The following is a 20,077-nucleotide window of genomic DNA, read 5'->3' as shown; positions in this document are numbered from 1 at the left end:
GATTTGTAAAAATTCTCCAAGCCTGACAGAAGGCTCACACAGTGTACATCTGTATATAAACCTTGAAATAAGAAATGCTAGCTTAAAAATACCATAGAATGAAACAGAAACTGTTGAAAAAAAAAATTAAACTAGAAACAAGTTTCAAAGGATGGCCTTACAAATAAGACTAAATACCTTAGAGAAATAGAACTATGAAAAATGCATTATAGTAAGACCTACAAAGAGTAATTTTAGACAATTAACTTTAAGGCATTTACAATATACTGTAGCTACAGCTGATAGGCCAAGAAACACTTAGAGTGTATTGTAATTAAGAAATAGTTGACTTATAATTGTGATAGCATGAATTATAACATCTGTATTGTCTCACTCTTCTGATGAGACTGAAAATAAAATAAAAGTTTTTAAAACACCTCAGTTGCCCCATCTCTGGGTCAGAAAAAGGTAAAATCCAACATCAGAGGAGTCAGGAGTGTCTCTGGTGGGATGGAGAAGCTTTTCTGAGCTGGCCAGGTCGGATCACAGCCTCCCTCTCACACCCCAGGAGCACAACCACAATGTCTCCATTCTCCTCCTTGATTAGCCCTGGTATTATTCAGCAAACTCTGGCAGCTTAGCAACAGCTTCTGATGACCTAAAAAACCTCCACGTGCTGAAAGGCAACATTTGGGGAGCTCAGCTGGAGGGAAACATAAGGAGGTGAACCACTGAAGCCTCCATCCACCTCTGCACCCCCTTCCTTGTGCCTTCCAGAAGGATTTCTGTATCCATCCCTGTCAGAAAACAAAATTCCCATCTCCCAAACAGTTCCCATCCATGTTTGTTTGGCTTAGCTCCTCTTATCCCTTAATTCTTAGGAACAATTGGCTTTTCAGTTCATAAAAACAAGCTCAAAAAGCCTAAAATAAATCCCCTAAAACAGGCCATGGGCTCCTGCATGACTTTTCTGTCAGCTTTTGATGTACACACAATGCCAAACTCTTCCCAAGTCCTGGAATAGCTCTGATATCCCTCGTGGTGGCTTTGCTCCTTGGCATTTGGAGCTCCTGCATTTCATGTCATTCTGTCACACACTGATACTGGAATCCATTCAGAAAAGACTGATTTAAGGGTGGTTTTTTTATCCTTTTTTTAAACAGTTTCTGTGGCAAAGATTAGGAATCACAGCACAGCAGTGAGAGACATTTTTAAACAAGATTAAATACACGTAATTAGTTTCACAATTACTGTTTTTTTAAAATTTTCATTATTTTTAAACTATTCCAGCTGTGCATTCAGCCCCTGGGCAGGTTTCTTACCTGCTGGTGCCTCATCAGCTCCATCATCTCCATGGCCCTGATGAAGAGGTGACAACGATCCGAGTGATCCACCAGGGATGTGGGCAGAGGCTGATTCTGCCAAACGCTCCACTCAGACAGGGAGAGCTCCTGAGCTGCCCCCTCCTTCTGCAGGGGAAATCGGGATGGGAAAGGACATTTTCAGCAGGGAATTCTTTGCTAAACCTCGCCGTCAGGGACAATTGTAGCAGACAACTTTTATGAAAAATCCTTTCCTTAAGATTTTTCCTCCTGAGGAGCTGAGAGGCCTCAGGAACAAAATGTAAACAATGGTTATCTGCTGCTGTGGGATGCAACAGGTGCATCTGGGATTGGTCTCGTGTGGTTGTTTCTAATTGATGGCCAATCACAGTCAGCTGGCTCGGACTCTCTGCCTGAGCCACAAACCTTTGTTATCATTCTTTCAGAATCCATGTTTAGCTAGCCTTCTGATGAAACCTTTTCTTCTATTCTTTTAGTATAGTTTTAATGTAATATATAACATAAAATAATAAATCAGCCTTCTGAAACATGGAGTCAGATGCTTGTCTCTTGCCCAAGCAAGAGAAGAACCCCTGTGAACACCCTCACAACAATAAATACAGAAATGCACACAAGGATTTAAACATCTGGTCTGAAATAAAACCATCAGGAGCAACCTGGGCTAGGGGAAGGTGCCCAGCTGTCCCTGCTCAGGGCAGGGGGTGGAATGAGATGGGTTTAAGATCCCAAAACATCCTGGCACTCTGTGCATACAGCATCCTGCATGGAAATCTTAAAAACAGGAGCAGAACTTAATGGATACCAAGACTAACTAATATATTTTTAATTTATTGACCCAACTCTTAATTTACAGACCTAACTTTTTACTTACAGCCCCAACTTCAAAGACCCATTTCAAACATCCAATTTTTAAATTCTTTACCTCAAAAACCCACACATAAAACTCAAAAAGGCATTTTTATAACAGCCTTCCTTCAAATCCAGAGTTAAGTCTGGTATTTCCAGCATCCTTCAGGCCTCATTACATGGAACTCACTGGTGTTTCCTCCAGGTTTTCCAAGGTTTCAAACTGAACTCGAGGCAATACTGGTTCCTTGATCCCATCACTTTCCTTAATCCTGTAGAGCCTGTCCCATATTTCAAACTCCTCAGGGGACAAGGACCAGCTCTCATGGGAGTTTGTTTGCTTTTGGCCTGTGGGGGGAAAAACAACAACAGGAAAATGTTACCTGCTGTAGGAAAAGGGATGCACAGAATGAAAAAACTCGGTGTGGTACCAGACACAAAAAATAAAATCTTCTCTGAGCCACAACCAAGAGCAGATGCAGAGAATCTGAATCCAGAGACAAGTATCCAAAGAGTGCTAATGTTTTATATGGATAAATATCATTAAACAGCTGGTTTGGGGCAGGGCATCACATAAAAATACAGAGAGATATAAATCACTCTCCCAAATAATGCCAAAGCCCTTCAACAGTCCTGGCTGGGAAGCGATTCCAAAGAATCAGAGTTGAGAATGGGATTGCGTTCAGGCCAGATGTGTGAAGCTGGGAGAAAAACAATGAAGGCATTTGCCAGGATCTGGGGTGGATCTGCAGTCCAGGCTCTTTTGGGAATTAATGCCACAGAGGAGGCATCAGGATCTCTCAGTCCTGTCAAGGTCCAGCTGTCAGGGGCTGTGTCTGCACAGAGCAAACCCTGAGTCCTGCCCACGTCCTGTTCAGGAGAACCTGGAAAAATGAACCAATTCTGATGTTCCTAAGGCCATCACTAAAACATCCCAGAAGATCAACACTGCTGTGGAGTATTTCTCACTCAAGTGTGGAGCTCACTTTCCTGAAGAGATAACACCCAGTCCAAGGAGCTGGCAGGGGAGGAAAAAGAGATCTGAAGGAAAAGGAAATAAGAACAATTCTCAGAGCAGGATTTGGAATCAGGGAACGTTGAGTGGGAAGGTGATGCCTCAGGTTCAGCTTTTCTATTTTCACATTCTGTGCTGCTTTAGTGTGTGGGTCTGGGCTCCATATCAGGGGATGGTTCTGATGAGGTGCAGTTCTGAGCTCTGTGCACAGAGCAGGGAGACAAAACAATTCCTGCTCCAGCTGGGCACCAAGGACAAATGACCCAAATCTCAGCCCAGGAGCACAAACCCCGTGGGCTGGAGAGAGAAAAACAAGCAGGGTGGGACTGCCTGGGCTAAAGCTGGAATGGGACAATGAACTGCAAGGTGCAAATGGAGCAGAGCTGATCCCAGGGACAGAGCCCGTGCCCGGCCGTGCATTTTGGGGCCATTTTGGTTGATCTTGGGTGCAGCCCTGGCTGGGCTCTGGTGCTGCCCAAGGTGGATCCATGGAGGAGATGCTTTGAATGAATCCCTGCTTTATTCTGGAACTCCATCCAGCCCCTGCTCTAGAGCAGCCTCATCAGAGGGACCCACAGGGGTCACAGAATCAGGAATATCCTGGGTGGGAAGGGACCCACAAAGACCACCCAGCCCAAGCCCTGTCCCAGAGCCCCAACAATCCCACCCTGGGCATCCCTGGCAGTGCTGGCCACAGGCTCCTGGAGCTCTGGCAGCCTCAGGCTGTGCCCATTCCCTGTTCCTGAGTCCCTGTTCCAGCCAGCCCCACCAGGGCACGTGGGAACAGCAATGACTTCAGTGCTGTTCCAGCTGCCTGGGACAGGGACAAGATGATCCCCTGATACCAGCCCAGGTGAGCCATGCTGCAACCCTGCCAGGCAAGGAGCCTGCAGCAGCTGCCAGGGCCTGGGAACAGAGCATTCCCAGAGCTCTGGGCAGGATTGTGGCTGCCCACAGCATTTCCCAAACACAGAAAAAGAGGAACCTGGACAAACACGAGCGCTGCCATCAGAGAATGGAGCACAGGGAGAACATTCCCATCCTCAGGGAGGCTGATGAGGCTCAGGGATCAGGGCTGGCAATCAGCACGTCCTGCAGTCCCTGGCACAGCCTCTCCCCTCCATGGGAAGCAGCTGCTGCTGTCCCACGGGAGATTATCCTCCAGAACATTCCGAGTTAGGGATGCCAGGCCCTACCAGACACAAACACAGCACTCAAATCATCCACGTTATTTTCCTTGTTCTTCTCCAGAACTAATGCATTTTCACTGTTCTTGAAGTGGGAAGAGAGAAAGAATTAACCACAGGCAACTGGAAAGGCATGAAAACCCCACAGAGCAGGTGTTTAAACCCTAAAGCAGGTGTTGGCAATCTTAAAAAGTGAGTCCAAACCAATTATCATTAGGATAAAACCAGCAATTATAGAAAAAACATGAAATTGTAAAATCAAACAAAACCCACAGTTATTGACGAGTCAAAATTGATCCATCTGAAATGAGGGAGTAGAAGAATTGTGGAGAACCAGCAGAAGAATAAAGAAAATGAGATTTCATCTGGACAAAAGCAAAAAGAAAAAGGAATTACTGGTAGCTTGAAATGAGATTCAGCTCTGAGGAACAACAATATTAAAATGCTCCTCATTTTAGCAAACTCTTAAGAAAAACCCCAAACAAACAAAACCCAAAAATCAGAGAGAAAAAAGAATATTAAAATACAAGAAGTTATATAAGAGGCTTATGAAGTAAAGGGATTTTTGGCTGCACTTTTTCAAGGAGAGCTCTGAAAACTGCAGGACACACTTGGTTAATGGTGGGACAGCACAAGATATTGTATCCTTCTGGAGCTGACAGACAAAAGTTATGGAGGAGGTTTTGAAATGAAAGAGGGGTGTGAAATGAATAGAAATTGGATCAAATTAAGAAGAACAGGAAATGTGTATTTTTGCAGGTAATGAGTACCAGGACAAGAGGAAACAGCCTCAAGCTGTGCCAGGGAAGGTTCAGGTTGGACATGGGGCAGAATTTCCTCATGGAAAGGGTGGTCAGGCCTTGGACCTGCCCAGGGCAGGGCTGGATTGCCCATCCCTGGAGGGATTAAAGCCCTGTGCATGTGGCACTTGGGACATGGGGCACTGGTGGCCTGGGCACTGCTGGGGAATGGCTGCACTCAATGGACTCAGAGTTTTCCAACCTAAATTATTCCATTACTGTATTGATTTTGACAAGAAAACAAGGAGAATGTTTGACATTGCTGTGATAACTCAGCCCATGACAGCTCAGTTTCTGTCATGGAGAAACCTGAGGATGAACTGGACCTCAACAACAAAGTGAGAGCAGAGATAAGAACACACCCAGCTCACCCACTGCTGCCAGCTTCACCCATTTTTATCGTGGAACAGCACTAAAATGAAAAGAAAATGCAAAAGAGTCATCTCCTTTCTCTGTCCTCTTTTGGGTCACTAAAACCAGGAGCAGCCCCTGGTTCACCCAGTGAATGGGGGGATTCCACACAAGGGTGGTGCTCAGTGACCTGCACAGGGCAGCCCTGGCTGGCAGGAGCAGCACAGAGCCCTGGTCACCCTGGGGACAGAGCCCTGGTCACCTTGGGGACTGAGCCCTGGCCACCCTGGGCACTGAGCCCTGGACACCCTGGGGACAGAGCCCTGGACACCCTGGGGACAGAGCCCTGGTCACCTTGGGGACTGAGCCCTGGCCACCCTGGGCACTGAGCCCTGGACACCCTGGGGACAGAGCCCTGGCCACCCTGGGGACAGAGCCCTGGCCACCCTGGGGACAGAGCCCTGGTCACCTTGGGGACAGAGCCCTGGCCACCCTGGGCACAGAGCCCTGGTCACCCTGGGGACAGAGCCCTGGCCACCTTGGGGACTGAGCCCTGGCCACCATGGGGACAGAGCCCTGGACACCCTGGGGACAGAGCCCTGGCCACCCTGGGGACAGAGCCCTGGACACTCTGGGGACAGAGCCCTGGTCACCTTGGGGACTGAGCCCTGGCCACCCTGGGGACAGAGCCCTGGCCACCTTGGGGACTGAGCCCTGGCCACCATGGGGACAGAGCCCTGGACACCCTGGGGACAGAGCCCTGGCCACCTTGGGGACAGAGCCCTGGTCACCTTGGGGACTGAGCCCTGGCCACCCTGGGCACTGAGCCCTGGCCACCCTGGGGACAGAGCCCTGGCCACCTTGGGGACTGAGCCCTGGCCACCATGGGGACAGAGCCCTGGACACCCTGGGGACAGAGCCTGGGTCACCTGGGGGACAGAGCCCTGGTCACCTTGGGGACAGAGCCCTGGCCACCCTGGGCACTGAGCCCTGGCCACCTTCATCAAATCAACCCTGGCCACCTATGGGGACTCAAATCCTGGTCACTTTGGGGACTCAGCCCTGGTCAGTGTGGGGACTGAGCCCTGGTCACCTTCTGGCAATTCAGCCTGGGTCACTCTGGGGACTCAACCGTGCCCACCTTTGCCTACTCAGCTCTGGCCACCCTGGGGACTCAGGCCTGGCCAACTTCAGCAAAGCAGCCCTGGTCACTCTGGGGACTCAACCCTGGTCCATTTGGGGACTCAGCCCTGGTCACTCTGGGGACTCAACCCTGGTCCATTTGGGGACTCAACCTTTGGGGATTCTACCCTGACCCCCTCTGGCTACTGAGCCCTGGTCCCTCTGGGGAGCCAGAGCCCCAGCCCTGCCCAGGTAGCTCACACAGAAGGGCAATTCCAGCCCCTGTGCTGCTCCCACAGCAGGAGCATTCCCAGCATTAGCATTTCCTTTATGCCCTCCCTGCTCGTTTCTCTTTTCTAGGACAGACCAACAAATGCTCCAAAATGATTATTTTCATCCCATGTTGGGCTCTGATTGTTTTCCAGCAGCTGTGTCTGTTTAATCAGAAATAGGAACTTCCCCAAGGCTCCGAGTTTCTTCTTTCAAGAAGCTGCTGTTGGTCTTTATAGAAAGCACTAACAAAGAGACAGAGCAGGGAAATTCCCAAGTATTTATAAAATACTTTTTTCCTCTCTTAGGATTGCGTTCAGTTTCCTGAGCATTCCCATGCCATTGAACTGCATCAGCTAGAAAGCCTCCAAGAGAATTTTCCTGATTTTCCTCCAAGAGGGTCTGCACAATTTATAAATATCTTACCCTTGATTTCTCCTTTTCCTCACAGCAAAATCCTTCAGTTTTCAAGCACTGCTGGTTTATTGTCATTTACAAAGCCACAATGCCCAGAGCAGCTGTGGCTGCCCCATCCCTGGGAGCATCCCAGGCCAGGCTGGACAGGGCTGGAGCAGTCTGGGATAGGGAAGGTGTCCCTGCCCTAAATGGGAATTAAAAGTCCCCACAACCCAATCCAGTCTGGGATTCTGGGATTTTGGGATGAACCTTTGCCTCCTGTGTGTGCAGCTGGAGTTTGTGACTTGCAGGGAGTGACTCCATGGAGGAGGAGGATGAAGCAAGGCCTGGCTCAGGATGAGGAGGTGCAAGGGCAGAGCTGTGAGGTGCCCAGGGGCAGCCCTGGCAGTGTCTGAGCTCACAGAGTGACCCTGCAAGTGCTGGGAACACCATAATCCTCTTACCAGTGACACAGGCAGAGAGAGCAGATTTGTGCTGCAGGGAACTGCATCTCCTCTCTTTGGAAAGCACCCTGGAGGTGCTCTGCTCCTGCTTTTCAGCAGTGATAAACATTTTGTGCACTTTGGGATTGATGCCTTCTGGAACCATCCGTGGGCTGTGCTGGTAGAAACGAAGGGTTTTGTTCCCTGAGATGGCTTTGTGGATGCTCCTTTTGTTACACTGGCTTTGGTTGTAGGTCTGAAAGAGAAGGTAAATAGATAATTCATCTGCTGATTGATTGGTTTTTTCACAGCATTTAATCAAAACTAAAAGAACACCCCAGTGGCCGTGGGGTTTCTCATTTCCTGTTCCCTCAGCAAGGACTTGTTTGGTTTGGGGTTTTCAATGGACCAGAAGCAGGCACAGCACTGGAGAGTGAGAAAGGAGCACAGCCCTTGCCTGGGGGAAGTTACAAGCTGTCACTGATACAGGGATGATGTAAATTAGATTACATCAGAAACAGGGAAAGGAGCTCAAGCAAAAAAAAAAAAAAGCCTAAGATGATTTGTTGATGTCATGAGTGCTCTGAGTCCTTTTAATTACTCCCCATATTATTGTGCAATGGAGAAACCATGGCCAAGCTGGGGAATGTGAGGAGAGAAACTGGGGCCTCCCTCTGCAAGTGCCTCCCCCCAAGGAGGTTTTGTGCTCTGCTCCTCCCTGAGCCCCTTGAGACCCTGAGAGTGCCAGGGGGCAGCTGCCACCTGACAGAGAGGATTCCAGGGAGCAAAAATAAATAAAATAAAATAAATAATAATTTCCCTGAATAAAACTAGAAGAGGCCCACAGCCAGCATTGATAAACCCCTCAGGCATTCCAAAAAAATAACTTTTTAATCCTAGAACAGTCAAACCCCAGTGTTCTTATAGCAGAAAAAAGCGGTGTTAACAAAATTAGCAGCATCACAGAGTTGTGACTTCACTGGCTTTTCCTTCCCCTGTGCTGAGCAGCTCCAGGGGACATGCCAGGGTCCATCCCAGCAGCTCCAGGGGACATCCCCAGCCTGGCCCTGGGGCTCAGGCAGCTGCCACGTGGAGAGGCTGCCCTGGGAGCACGTGGGAGCCACGGTATAAACACTGAGCTGACAGAAATTCCTGCCAACGTCACGCTGCCAGACCTGCACTGACCCCTTTCTCCCAATAAAACATCTCCAAAAAGCTTTGTGATTGACCTGAAGTGGTTTGATAAAAAACGACCTCAAAATTAAAGCAAGCAAAACAAACAACAAAAAACAAAAAAAAAACCCCAAAACTAAAACAAAGGGAAAAAACCACACAAAACCCCTCAAAGAAATTCCCATAAATTAATACATAGACATTAATTATTTAGCTGCAAATTAAGTGATAGGGAAGAACCTCCACACTGAGTCTCTTTCCAGTTCTGCTGAACTTAAAAACCCCAACAACAACCCCAAAAGACACCCTTAAGAAAAACCAAACAAACCCACCAAGACAATACTGGTTTGCAATTAAGCTTATTTCCTGACCTCAAAATAAAAAAAAATATATACAATGACTGTTCTACCTGAGGGGAGGTTCTGTCTGAGAAAATCTGGACAGCACAGTAATCCAAGTACTTAAGTGAAGCCCCAAGGAATTTAAGGGACTGTTTTATATCCCATTACAGAGCAGAGCTTTCAATAGTAACCAGCCTCCGTAAGCAGCACCAGAAAATATCTATTTACAAGCTCCACTCAGGTTTATAATTTTTAACTCTCATCCCTTCAAAGAGGAAACTTTTTTCCCCCCAGGGAGGATTCTCTGCAGTCTCATTCAGAATTAAATCCCTGCCATCCACAAATCCCAGCCAGAGCTACAGCACTGACTGGAATAAATGAAATAATACCAAAACGTGAAGCTCTGCAATTGATTCACACAGATCTGGAACGTATTGGTTTGCATCCCCTCTCACTGGTGATGGCAGCAGGAAGTGCCCAGCCTGCCCTGTCCCATCCAAGGTGAGCCTGGCCCTGCTGTGCTGGGATCCCCCAGCTCCCAGCACATCTCCGGGGAACATGGATGTCCCAAGGGACAGTCTGTACCCAGAGATGATTAATGATGCTCTGCCTGAGTGCTGGGCTGCAGGAGCCCAGCCAAAGTGGATTTGCACCTAAGCCGATCTCCTCATCCTCACACGCAAGAGCGCGGCCACTAAAGCCAGCTCCGGGTGCCAGTGGCGTCACCAGCCCGGTAAGCACCAGCCTGCACAGCCACTGCCACCAGCAGCACCCCCAGGGTCCCCCCCAGCTCCAGCCCCCACCCCACACCTTCCCCTGCATCCTTGGAAAGCCCTGGAATCTCTGAGCTGCAGTTTAATACTTGGTGACATGGCAGGCTGGGAGGGCTGGGGGTGCTCACCTGGAGAGGAGAAGGCTCCAGGGAGAGCTGGGAATGTTCCCTGGAGAGGAGAAGGCTCCAGGGAGAGCTCAGAGCCCCTGGCAGGGCCTGAAGGGGCTCCAGGAGAGCTGCAGAGGGACTGGGGACAAGGCATGGAGGGACAGGAGCCAGGGAATGGCTCCCAGTGCCAGAGGGCAGGGATGGGTGGGAGATTGGGAATTGGGAATTCCTGGCTGGGCTGGGATTGCCAGCCCAGTGGCTGCCCCTGGATCCCTGGCAGTGCCCAAGGCCAGGCTGGACACTGGGGCACCCTGGGACAGTGGGAGGTGTCCCTGCCATGGCAGGAGGCAGAACTGGAGGATCTTTCAAGTCCCATCCAACCCAAACCACTCTGGGGTTCTGTGCTGGAGTTTCCTGTGACAGTGAATGAGGAGACTGAGCAGAAACTCCCTGGGGGCTGCAGCTTTGTCCCAAGGGACAGCTCTGAGCTCTGCTCCCTGGAAGGGACAGGATCCAGGAAGGGGCTGGAGCTGTGTCAGGGCAGGCTCAGGCTAGATATCAGGAAAGGTTCTTCCCCAGAGGGTGCTGGCACTGCCCAAGCTGCCCAGGGAATGGGCACAGCCTGAGGCTGCCAGAGCTCCAGGGGGGTTTGGACAGCACTGCCAGGGGTGCCCATGCTGGGGTTGTTGGGGTGTTTGTGCTGGGATGCTCCCTGAGTGTGGAATGCTCTGAATCTTCTCCCTCAGGCAAATCCCCAGGGCATTGCCTTGGACAGACCTACCAGAGAGCTTTCCCCAGCTGGGCAGACAGAAAGGACTTCCCCATGGAGTCTTGCACAACACCATGATCCATCCCAGTTCCTTTCCCCTTATATCCCAAATTCTCATGGTTTCTCCTTTCCCTGTTCCCTCACGGGTTGTGGAATCCCTGGTGGCCGGCCCCATCTTCCCTGCAGGGCAGTGCCCTTTGCCTGCCCCTTGTGCCATCCTGTCACAGACATCTTTTATGAAAAATCCTTTCCTTAGGATTTTTCCTCCTGAGAGGCTGAGAGGCCTCAGGAACAAAATGTAAACAATGATTTTCTGCTGCTTGGAATGCAACAGGTGCATCTGGGATTGGTCTCATGGGGTTGTTTCTAATTAATGGCCAATCACAGTCAGCTGGCTCAGACAGAGAGCTGAGACACAAACCTTTGTTATCATTCTTTCTTTTGCTATTCTTAGCTAGCCTTCTGATGAAATCCTTTCTTCTACTCTTTAAGTATTGTTTTAATATAATATATATCATAAAATAATAAATCAGCCTTCTGAAACATGGAGTCAGATCCTCATCTCTTCCCTCATGCTCGGACCCCTGTGAACACGGTCACACCACGCCATGGCCTCCCACCCCTAACCCTGCACAGAGCCCATGCCCAGCCGGGTGTTCCCCGCACAGCCCATGCCCAGCCGGGTGTTCTCTGCACACAGCCCATGCCCAGCCGGGTGTTCCCTGCACAGCCCATGCCCAGCCGGGTGTTCCCCGCATAGAGCCCATGCCCAGCCAGGTGTTCCCTGCACAGCCCATGCCCAGCCGGGTGTTCCCTGCACACAGCCCATGCCCAGCCGGGTGTTCCATGCACACAGCCCATGGCCAGCCGGGTGTTCCCCGCACACAGCCCATGCCCAGCCGGGTGTTCCCTGCACACAGCCCATGCCCAGCTGGGTGTTCCCTGCACACAGCCCATGCCCAGCCGGGTGTTCCCTGCACACAGCCCATGCCCAGCCGGGTGTTCCCAGCACACAGCCCACACCCAGCCGGGTGTTCCCCGCACACAGCCCATGGCCAGCCGGGTGTTCCCCGCACACAGCCCATGCCCAGCCGGGTGTTCCCCCCACACAGCCCATGCCCAGCCGGGTGTTCCCCGCACACAGCCCATGGCCAGCCGGGTGTTCCCCGCACACAGCCCATGCCCAGCCGGGTGTTCCCCCCACACAGCCCATGCCCAGCCGGGTGTTCCCCCCACACAGCCCATGCCCAGCCGGGTGTTCCCTGCACAGCCCATGCCCAGCCGGGTGTTCCCTGCACACAGCCCATGCCCAGCCGCGTGTTCCCCGCACACAGCCCACGGCCAGCCGGGTGCTCCATGCACACAGCCCATGCCCAGCCGGGTGTTCCCCGCACACAGCCCATGCCCAGCCGGGTGTCTTCTGCACACAGCCCATGGCCAGCCGGGTGTTCTGCACACAGCCCATGGCCAGCCGGGTGTTCTGCACACAGCCCATGCCCAGCCGGGTGTTCCCCCCACACAGCCCATGCCCAGCCGGGTGTTCCCTGCACAGCCCATGCCCAGCCGGGTGTTCCCTGCACACAGCCCATGCCCAGCCGGGTGTTCCCTGCACACAGCCCATGCCCAGCCGGGTGTTCCCTGCACACAGCCCACGGCCAGCCGGGTGTTCCCTGCACACAGCCCACGGCCAGCCGGGTGTTCCCCACACAGCCCATGCCCAGCCGGGTGTTCCCCGCACACAGCCCATGCCCAGCCGGGTGTTCCCTGCACACAGCCCATGCCCAGCCGGGTGTTCCTTGCACAGCCCATGCCCAGCCGGGTGTTCCCCACACACAGCCCATGCCCAGCCGGGTGTTCCCAGCACACAGCCCACACCCAGCCGGGTGTTCCCAGCACACAGCCCATGCCCAGCCGGGTGTTCCTTGCACAGCCCACGGCCAGCCGGGTGTTCCCCGCACACAGCCCATGCCCAGCCGGGTGTTCCCTGCACACAGCCCATGCCCAGCCGGGTGTTCCCCACACAGCCCACGCCCAGCCGGGTGTTCCCAGCACACAGCCCATGCCCAGCCGGGTGTTCTGTCCCTGCCGTCCCCGCTCACCCTCTCCTCACGGCCCTGGGCCAGGATGACGACGATGCGGCCGTGGCGGCGGCGGCCGGTGCGGCCCATGCGCTGCACCAGGCGCACGGGGCTGCGCTGCGCATCGAAGCACACGATCAGATCCACCTCGCCGATGTCCAGCCCCTCCTCGCCCACGCACGTGGACACCAGCGTGTTGTAGCCGCCCTCCCGGAATCGCCTCACCACCTGCAGGGACAGCGGGAACGGGACTGAGCAGCTCAGCCAGGAAAACTGAGCTGTATCCTTGTCCTGGGCTGCAAGATCTGTGAGAGCCGGTGCAGTTATCTTCTGTTCATGGGGCAGTTTTATCTCTCCCCCAGCCAACCCTCCCTGCAGCAGATCTCTGCTGTCCATGGCCACTGAGTGTCCCTGCAGGGCTGATCCAATCCCACCATCCCATGGGGAGATGCTCCGCCCAGGGGAGGAGCCAAGCATTCCTGCCTGGATCCAATCTGAGCCTGGCACAGCACAGCAGCCTTTGCCCCCTGCACTGCCAGAGGAGCAGCTTTCTGCTGCCCTGCATGGCCAGAGGGAGCCCAGGCCCATCTGCAGCAGCCCTGGAGCTGCAGAGGAAAACTCCCCCCTTGTGCAGGATCCCTGCTGCAGCAGAGCCACAGCTGGCACTGCAGGAGGGCTGAGCCCCCATGGCATGGGGCTGGGACACCCCCTGGCACACAGGGGGGCAGGGACTGCTCTCACTCTGGCGGGGGGTTTTTTGTATTATGCTTTTTTTTTTACTCTTTTTTTTTTCCCTAATAAAGAACTGTTATTCCTACTCCCATATCTTTGCCTGAGAACCCTTTCATTTCAAAATTATAACAATTCAGAGGGAGGGGGTTTGCATTTTCCATTTCAGGGGAGGCTCCTGCCTTCCTTAGCAGACACCTGGCCTTTCAAACCAAGACAATCCTAAAACAACAAATTTTGGCTTTTTAAATTTCCCAGCTGCTACCTTGCGATCAAACACCACCCCAGTGTGACCAGCATCAGCATTTCAGCTCTTTAACTCTAAAATAAAGGGAAAAAAGCACATCTTATTCTGTCTCCAACCATGTAAAACTGATCCTCCCAATTTAATAATTAAATTTAGGGGTTGTCTTTTTTTAGCTTTGCTAGATCAGAATTTAATGCTAGATCTTATCTGTCCTACCTGGAAGAAAAATAAAATTCCCACAGCACGTATTCGCATATTTCCCCAGATTTTTGGCATTTTAATTTAGCAGTCGTTAATATAATATAAAGAATATAAATTATAATAATTCTATTTATATATAATATAAATATATAAATTATTGGTCTATTTTGTTCAGTGAGCATAATTTTGGACCCTCTGGAAACCACTGGACTCCACCAGTGATTTACCAACAGCACTCACAGCTCAGCCACTGCCACACAGTCCATACTCCTGGGGTTATTCACACAATTAATGTGGATCACTAATTATCACCAATTCCTAGTCCCAGCCTCCCCTCTCCTCACCTCCAGCTGCTCCTTCTGGGTGAAGCCCTTGGTGCTCTTGCCCGAGGAGTGTCCCACGAAGGTCATGGCGCGCACGGCCGGGCTGAGCCGCGCCAGCATCTCGGCGATCTCCTGCACGCTGTCCCGGAACGAGGAGAAGATCATCACCCTCGTGTCCCCGGGGGAGCCCTGGCTCCTGTCCTCATCTGCTGCGTTTGAAAATGGCAGGTTTTAATAGAATCATCAGTAAAAAAGGACAAGGCACCCCCTGCAAGTTACACATTCACAGCTCTCACAGTCTCACTCAATGGGAAGAACAAATAGGCAGAAAATGCTCCATGATCCACCCCCTTAAAATTCCTCTTTGGATCAAAGCAGGCTCTCATGCTCATGGAGAATGAGAATGTCTTTATCTGAGGCACCCTCACTAAAGTCACTTTGAAAAGCTGGGGTTGGATGGGAAGTGTTTTGGAGTGAAGTTCACGATGCTGGTGTCTCCATTTCGGCACTCTCAGGACAGCAGAGCCATAATCCCAGAATCCCAGACTGGTTTGGGCTGGAAGGGACCTTAAATCCCATCCCATCCCACCCCTGCCATGGCAGGGACACCTCCCACTGTCCCAGGGTGCCCCAGTGTCCAACCTGGCCTTGGGCACTGCCAGGGATCCAGGGGAATGGATGGAACAGAAGGGGCCGGTGCTGTTCCAGGTATGGCTGATGACTTTGGGCATGAATTCCCTCCCTTTCCATCTCAAAAGGAGAAGCAAAAGGAGGGAGGCAGGATGACAGAAAGAACTCTGAATGGGAAGGGAAAAAAAGGAGTGAACTGCATTAAATGCATTGAGGTGTATCCTAAAGTTACAAACACAGAACTGGGAAACAAAGTTCCTAGTAGAAAATATCAGTCATTTCAAAGGTTTGCTGAGAGCAGGGCATCCAAGAGAGAAAAAAAGAGGGAAGGGCAGGTCAGAAATCAGCAGAACTCCACAGAGCACAAAGACCCAAACAGGCAAGATAAAAAGTTCACAAGATGCAAAACAAATGTTATTATTACTCATGTAATATTCCAAAGGCTGGAATCAAGAAGCTGAAACATCTCAAAACCAAAGAGATCTGGGTGATGTCTTCATCAGGATGAAAAAGAAGAGAGAGAGAGAGACAGGTGAATGTAACTGAAGGGTCTGAACTTCAAATTGATACCTCAGATTGCTTATCCTCAGGCTGGATACCAGAATTTTCACACTTGAGGCCCTTAAATGAGTTCATGGAACTCTGCAGCAGGAACTGAGGGGGGCTGCCAGGACAAACTGGGACAGGACCAGCAGGAAAGGTGGTAGCCCCAGGAATGAGTTCCCTATCCCTGTTTTACTCAGCTGTTAGAGCAGTTTATAGCAAATCAATAATGAGAATTTATAGGAAATTTTATCTTATAGAAATCTTGTGGTAAAGTTTTCTAGAGGGGAAGATGCACAAACAATCAAAGCAATAAGGCAGCACAAAGGAGGAAATCAATCAGGAGGATATTCCTTGTTTCCATTCCCAGATTTTCCTGAGCTGTTGGTACTCACCAGAACCTCCCTGTTTCCAGGATCTGAAGTGTTCTATTACAATCTCCTCCAATTTCTTCAATTTTGGATGGCTGTAGACAAATTCCTTTTTCTTTTCCAATGCTGGAAAGGAAATAAAGTAATGAAAGATGTAAATAAGCCTGCAACAAGCAGGAAGGTTCAGTGAACTTCATAGCCTCCCTCTGTAATTATCTGAGTCAGACCCAAATCCTGATATTGATATTTAGATATTGGTACTAAACAAAACAATACACTGCTGACAGAAGAACATTTGTTAAACCAAATTTTTGAGAAAGTGCTATTACTTTTGTTAGAGTCACACTGGAAAAGATGTACAGTGAAACAGTTGTACTTTAACCTTTATTTTAGAGCAAATTAAAAACTTCAAAGACAGAAAACTTTCTTCAAAGAAGGTAAAACCACCGAGGGAGGAGTGAGAGGGAGGGAGAGACAGAACATTGGGAATTCAATCTGGAATAAAGAGCAGCAGCCAGGGCAGCACAACTTTTAAACAGGAATATTCTGTCCCTGAGAGGGGAATCCTGACCTGTTGAGCTGTTGCCAGCACTTCCACTCTCAGGAGTCACAGCAGTGTCTGAGAACATGTCCTGAAGCTGCTGGTAGAGCTCCATGAAGTCCTGGTTGCGTCCCAGCTCGCTCTTGGTGCGGGACAATCCTTTGGAGAGAGTTGGAACATCTCAGGATTCTGTTTGCTTTCCCAAACTCTGCCTTTAGCAAACCTCACTGTGCCCAGCCCTGGCCCCTCAGCTTGGGAAGGACCCTGGGACACTGAGCACATCCAGAGGGGACAACGGGGCTGGAGAGGGAACACAAACCCTGTGAGGAAGCCCTGAGGGAGCTGGGGGTGCTCGGCCTGGAGAAAAGGAGGCTCAGGGCTGCCCCCATCACTCTGCACAGCTCCTGAAAGGTGCCTGTGCCCAGCTGGGGCTGGGCTCTTTCTGCAGGCACTGACACACCCAGAGCACACAGCCTGAGCTGTGCCAAGGGAAATACAGGCTGGATATCAGGAAAAAGTTCTTTACAGAGTGATAAAGTTCTGGAATGGCTGCCTGGGGAGGTGGTGGAGTCCCCATCCCTGGGTGTGTTTAACAAAGCCTGGATGTGGCTCTGGGTGCCAGGGGTGAGCTGAGCTGTTGAATGATCTTTAAGGTCTCTCCCAACCTGGTCATTCTGTGATTCTGTGACACCAAATCCATCTGCAGCTCCTCATTCCTCAAGGTGTTTTGTGCCACACCAGCCATACAGCAAGGTAAATGGAAGAAGAAGGGTGGAGCTGACAGGAAAGATGCTCTGAGGAGATTTCACCTTTGGATCCATCCATGATTCCCCACAGGTAGATGAACAAGGAGCGGATTCCCATCTGCAGCAGCAGCTCGTAGCCGTGGTACAGACTGATACAAAGGGCAAAATCTCCTTCAATGATGCCTTGATGGATTCCCTAGGGGAGAAAAGCAGATTTTCACCGAGTTAGGAAGTGGCTGAGAAGCACAAATCCAACTGCAATTCCTACCCAAAACCAGAGTGACACCTGAGGAGCAGAGCAAACCCCAAAGGGTTGTCCAGGAGCAGTTTGTCCATCAGAGCCCTCAGGGGACAGACTGCACAATGCTCAGTGAAGGCAATCCTCTTCCACCCCCAAAATATTCTCCAAAATACCTCCATTATCTCCCAAAATTAGCTCAATAACCCTCAGACTCTGACAGCTGAGCCATCAGCATTTGGGAAAATCTGGGATTTCTGGCACGTCCTCCCAGGCTAGCTATGGAATTAAGTCAGGAAAATTGCCTGCTTACACTGAAGGAGATTTCCCATTGCTCTTTTTGAAGAACACAGTCCTTTTTTAGGCATTTCTTTTTAAGTTTACAAAATTTGACCATTCCATAAGGATTTACCAAAAACCAGGAATATACCTTTGAGGGGAAAATGAAAACTTGGCTGTCAGTGATTACAATGTAAACTCTCAAAGCAATTTCACTTAAATAGAGTGCCTGATGTTTTCCTTAACCCTTCTATACTGGCATCCAGAAATGTGGGGCAATTAGGAATATTTTTCATAAATGATCTTAAAATAGATAAATAGATTCCATAAATGAGCTTAAAGATCCCTTCCATCCCAAACCATGCTGTGATTCTATTTTATTCCACGGCTAAAAACAGAAATCTACTTAAACTGTCTCCGGAAATATTGTAATGATGGATTATTCCTATTTATTTACCACTTTAATAGCATGAAATAAATAAAGAACTTACTGCATGTTGTGCAGAGGGGTTCTTCCTGTACTGATCCCTTGCCAGGATGAGCTGGTACTTGGTCAGGTTGGGAATATCCCTCCTGGATAAAACTCCCACCTTAATCAGGCGCCCAGCAAATGCTTCCAGCACCTGCAAGCAAAACCCAGCACAGGTGAAGGGGTGTGAGCCCTTTGACATGATTTTATTTGTGTAGATCCTACACAACAGAACACGAGGAGCTCATTGGTTTTATTTGAGACACAGGGTTTTTCAGAGTGAGCTGTGCTGAATTCTGAGTGCTGTGTAACTGTACCAGGTGTTCTGCCTCCATAATCAGGGTGTTTTTAGGTTAATTCCCCAAATTCCTGCCAGAGCACCTGGACAAGGCTCTCAGGCACAGGGTGGGATGTTGGGGTGTCCTGTGCAGGGTCAGGAGTTGGACTCCATCATCCTTGGGGTCCCTTCCCACGCCCTCCTGGCCCAGGGTAACCCTGATCCACCCAGGAACTGAGGAGGGGAAATTCCCCCTGGGATGTGGAATGGAACAAGGGCTGAGCCAGCAGAGGGGGACAGGAATGGGAGGGACCCCCAGGTGCGGAACAGGGGCTGCAGTCCCTCTCACTGCTCACGCTCCAGTGGCACCTTGGTCCCAGGAACACCTGGATTCACCTCTGGGAGACCAAACTGGGTGAACGGCTGGGCAGGATCTGTGTGGAAGGGATGGGAGCTGGAGACAGGAGCAGAGAGGAACGGGCACAGCACAGCAGCGTGTCCCATTTCCTGCAGAACCCACCCCAAAACACAGCTTGTTTTCCAACATCACATGTACCTGCTTTCCACCTCGCTGCAGCAAGGACAATAACCTGCACTAATGCATCTTAATCCTGTTTTTCCTCTTTGCTTCCCAGCCTTAGGTGGTCAGGATTTTTCCGCAGACTTAGTTTGGCCTGAGCACTAACTCTGCCGTAATTGCAGTAATCAGATTTGTCCCACAAACCCTGTTTACAACCTGTTGGCCCCCTTGGCCAAGGGCCCCAAAAGTGCACAAGAACAGGCTTCTCCAAAGCTCACAGTTTCCCAGTGCTACTTCATGTGTTTCCCAAGTGTTCAGGCACCCCAGCAGCAGCACAGCTGCCCTGCCCTAAGAGGGCTATAGTGTAACAAGTGCTTAATCCCTTCAGTGTCCCTTCAGCCCACTGAAAAGCTTCCAACTAAACCAATAAAGCCAGGCCTAAGTCAGGCTCCCAGCACTGATCCCAGCAGTGGAGCTGCTGGGGAGGAAATGCCCTGACAGGTACAGAGAGCCACGTGTAGAACCCAGTCTGTGTTCACCCATGAGTAACAACACTCACTTGTTACTCAGGACACTGCTCCATCTGGGTTCCCAGATGCTGTTCTGATGCACAAATATCCTTAACATGCACATGCTGCTGATGCTCCCAAGCCACTGGGAAGGCTGAACACACAAGGAGTTCATTTATCATATAAGTGAGAACAAAATTAAAAATGCAATTTAGTTTTAAGGGTTTAAAATCCAGAACTTGGTATTTTATCACAGAGTTTTCTACTGTTCTGTTGGTTTTCAATCCAGGCTGTACCTGATGAGTCCCTTTAAAAGGACAGAGACAGAGATGTCTGTGCCAGCTTATAGGAAAAGGCATTGTTCAAATAAACCAAAATGCTGACCATGAAGGAAGAACCCAGTGCTTTTTATTTGAATGGATACCACTGGAATATCTCATTACCCTCCCCTCAAACCCCCA

The 20,077-nt window shown here is 50.4% G+C and overlaps 1 protein-coding gene across 4 annotated transcripts in view; it reads right to left on the bottom strand.

Moving 5' to 3' along the window:
• The window catches only part of FANCM (FA complementation group M), a 60,826-nt gene that overhangs the window by 19,482 nt on the left and 21,267 nt on the right, over positions 1-20,077 (bottom strand). For 2 of the 4 annotated variants that reach the window (XM_063159563.1, XM_063159565.1), the window contains exons 5-13: positions 18,333-18,464; positions 17,388-17,520; positions 16,609-16,737; positions 16,062-16,163; positions 14,515-14,702; positions 13,015-13,221; positions 7,774-8,008; positions 2,359-2,516; positions 1,302-1,448 (exon numbers count right to left, since the gene is read on the bottom strand). In XM_063159563.1, coding sequence (XP_063015633.1) covers positions 1,302-1,448; positions 2,359-2,516; positions 7,774-8,008; positions 13,015-13,221; positions 14,515-14,702; positions 16,062-16,163; positions 16,609-16,737; positions 17,388-17,520; positions 18,333-18,464 — 1,431 coding nt within the window. The remainder of the gene's footprint in view (positions 1-1,301; positions 1,449-2,358; positions 2,517-7,773; positions 8,009-13,014; positions 13,222-14,514; positions 14,703-16,061; positions 16,164-16,608; positions 16,738-17,387; positions 17,521-18,332; positions 18,465-20,077) is intronic. The other 2 variants (XM_063159564.1, XM_063159566.1) reach the window with 1 other exon arrangement.

Source organism: Melospiza melodia, chromosome 6, assembly GCF_035770615.1.
Source record: "Melospiza melodia melodia isolate bMelMel2 chromosome 6, bMelMel2.pri, whole genome shotgun sequence".
NCBI lineage: Eukaryota > Metazoa > Chordata > Aves > Passeriformes > Passerellidae > Melospiza > Melospiza melodia.
This window is presented reverse-complemented; position numbering and strand designations above follow the sequence as displayed.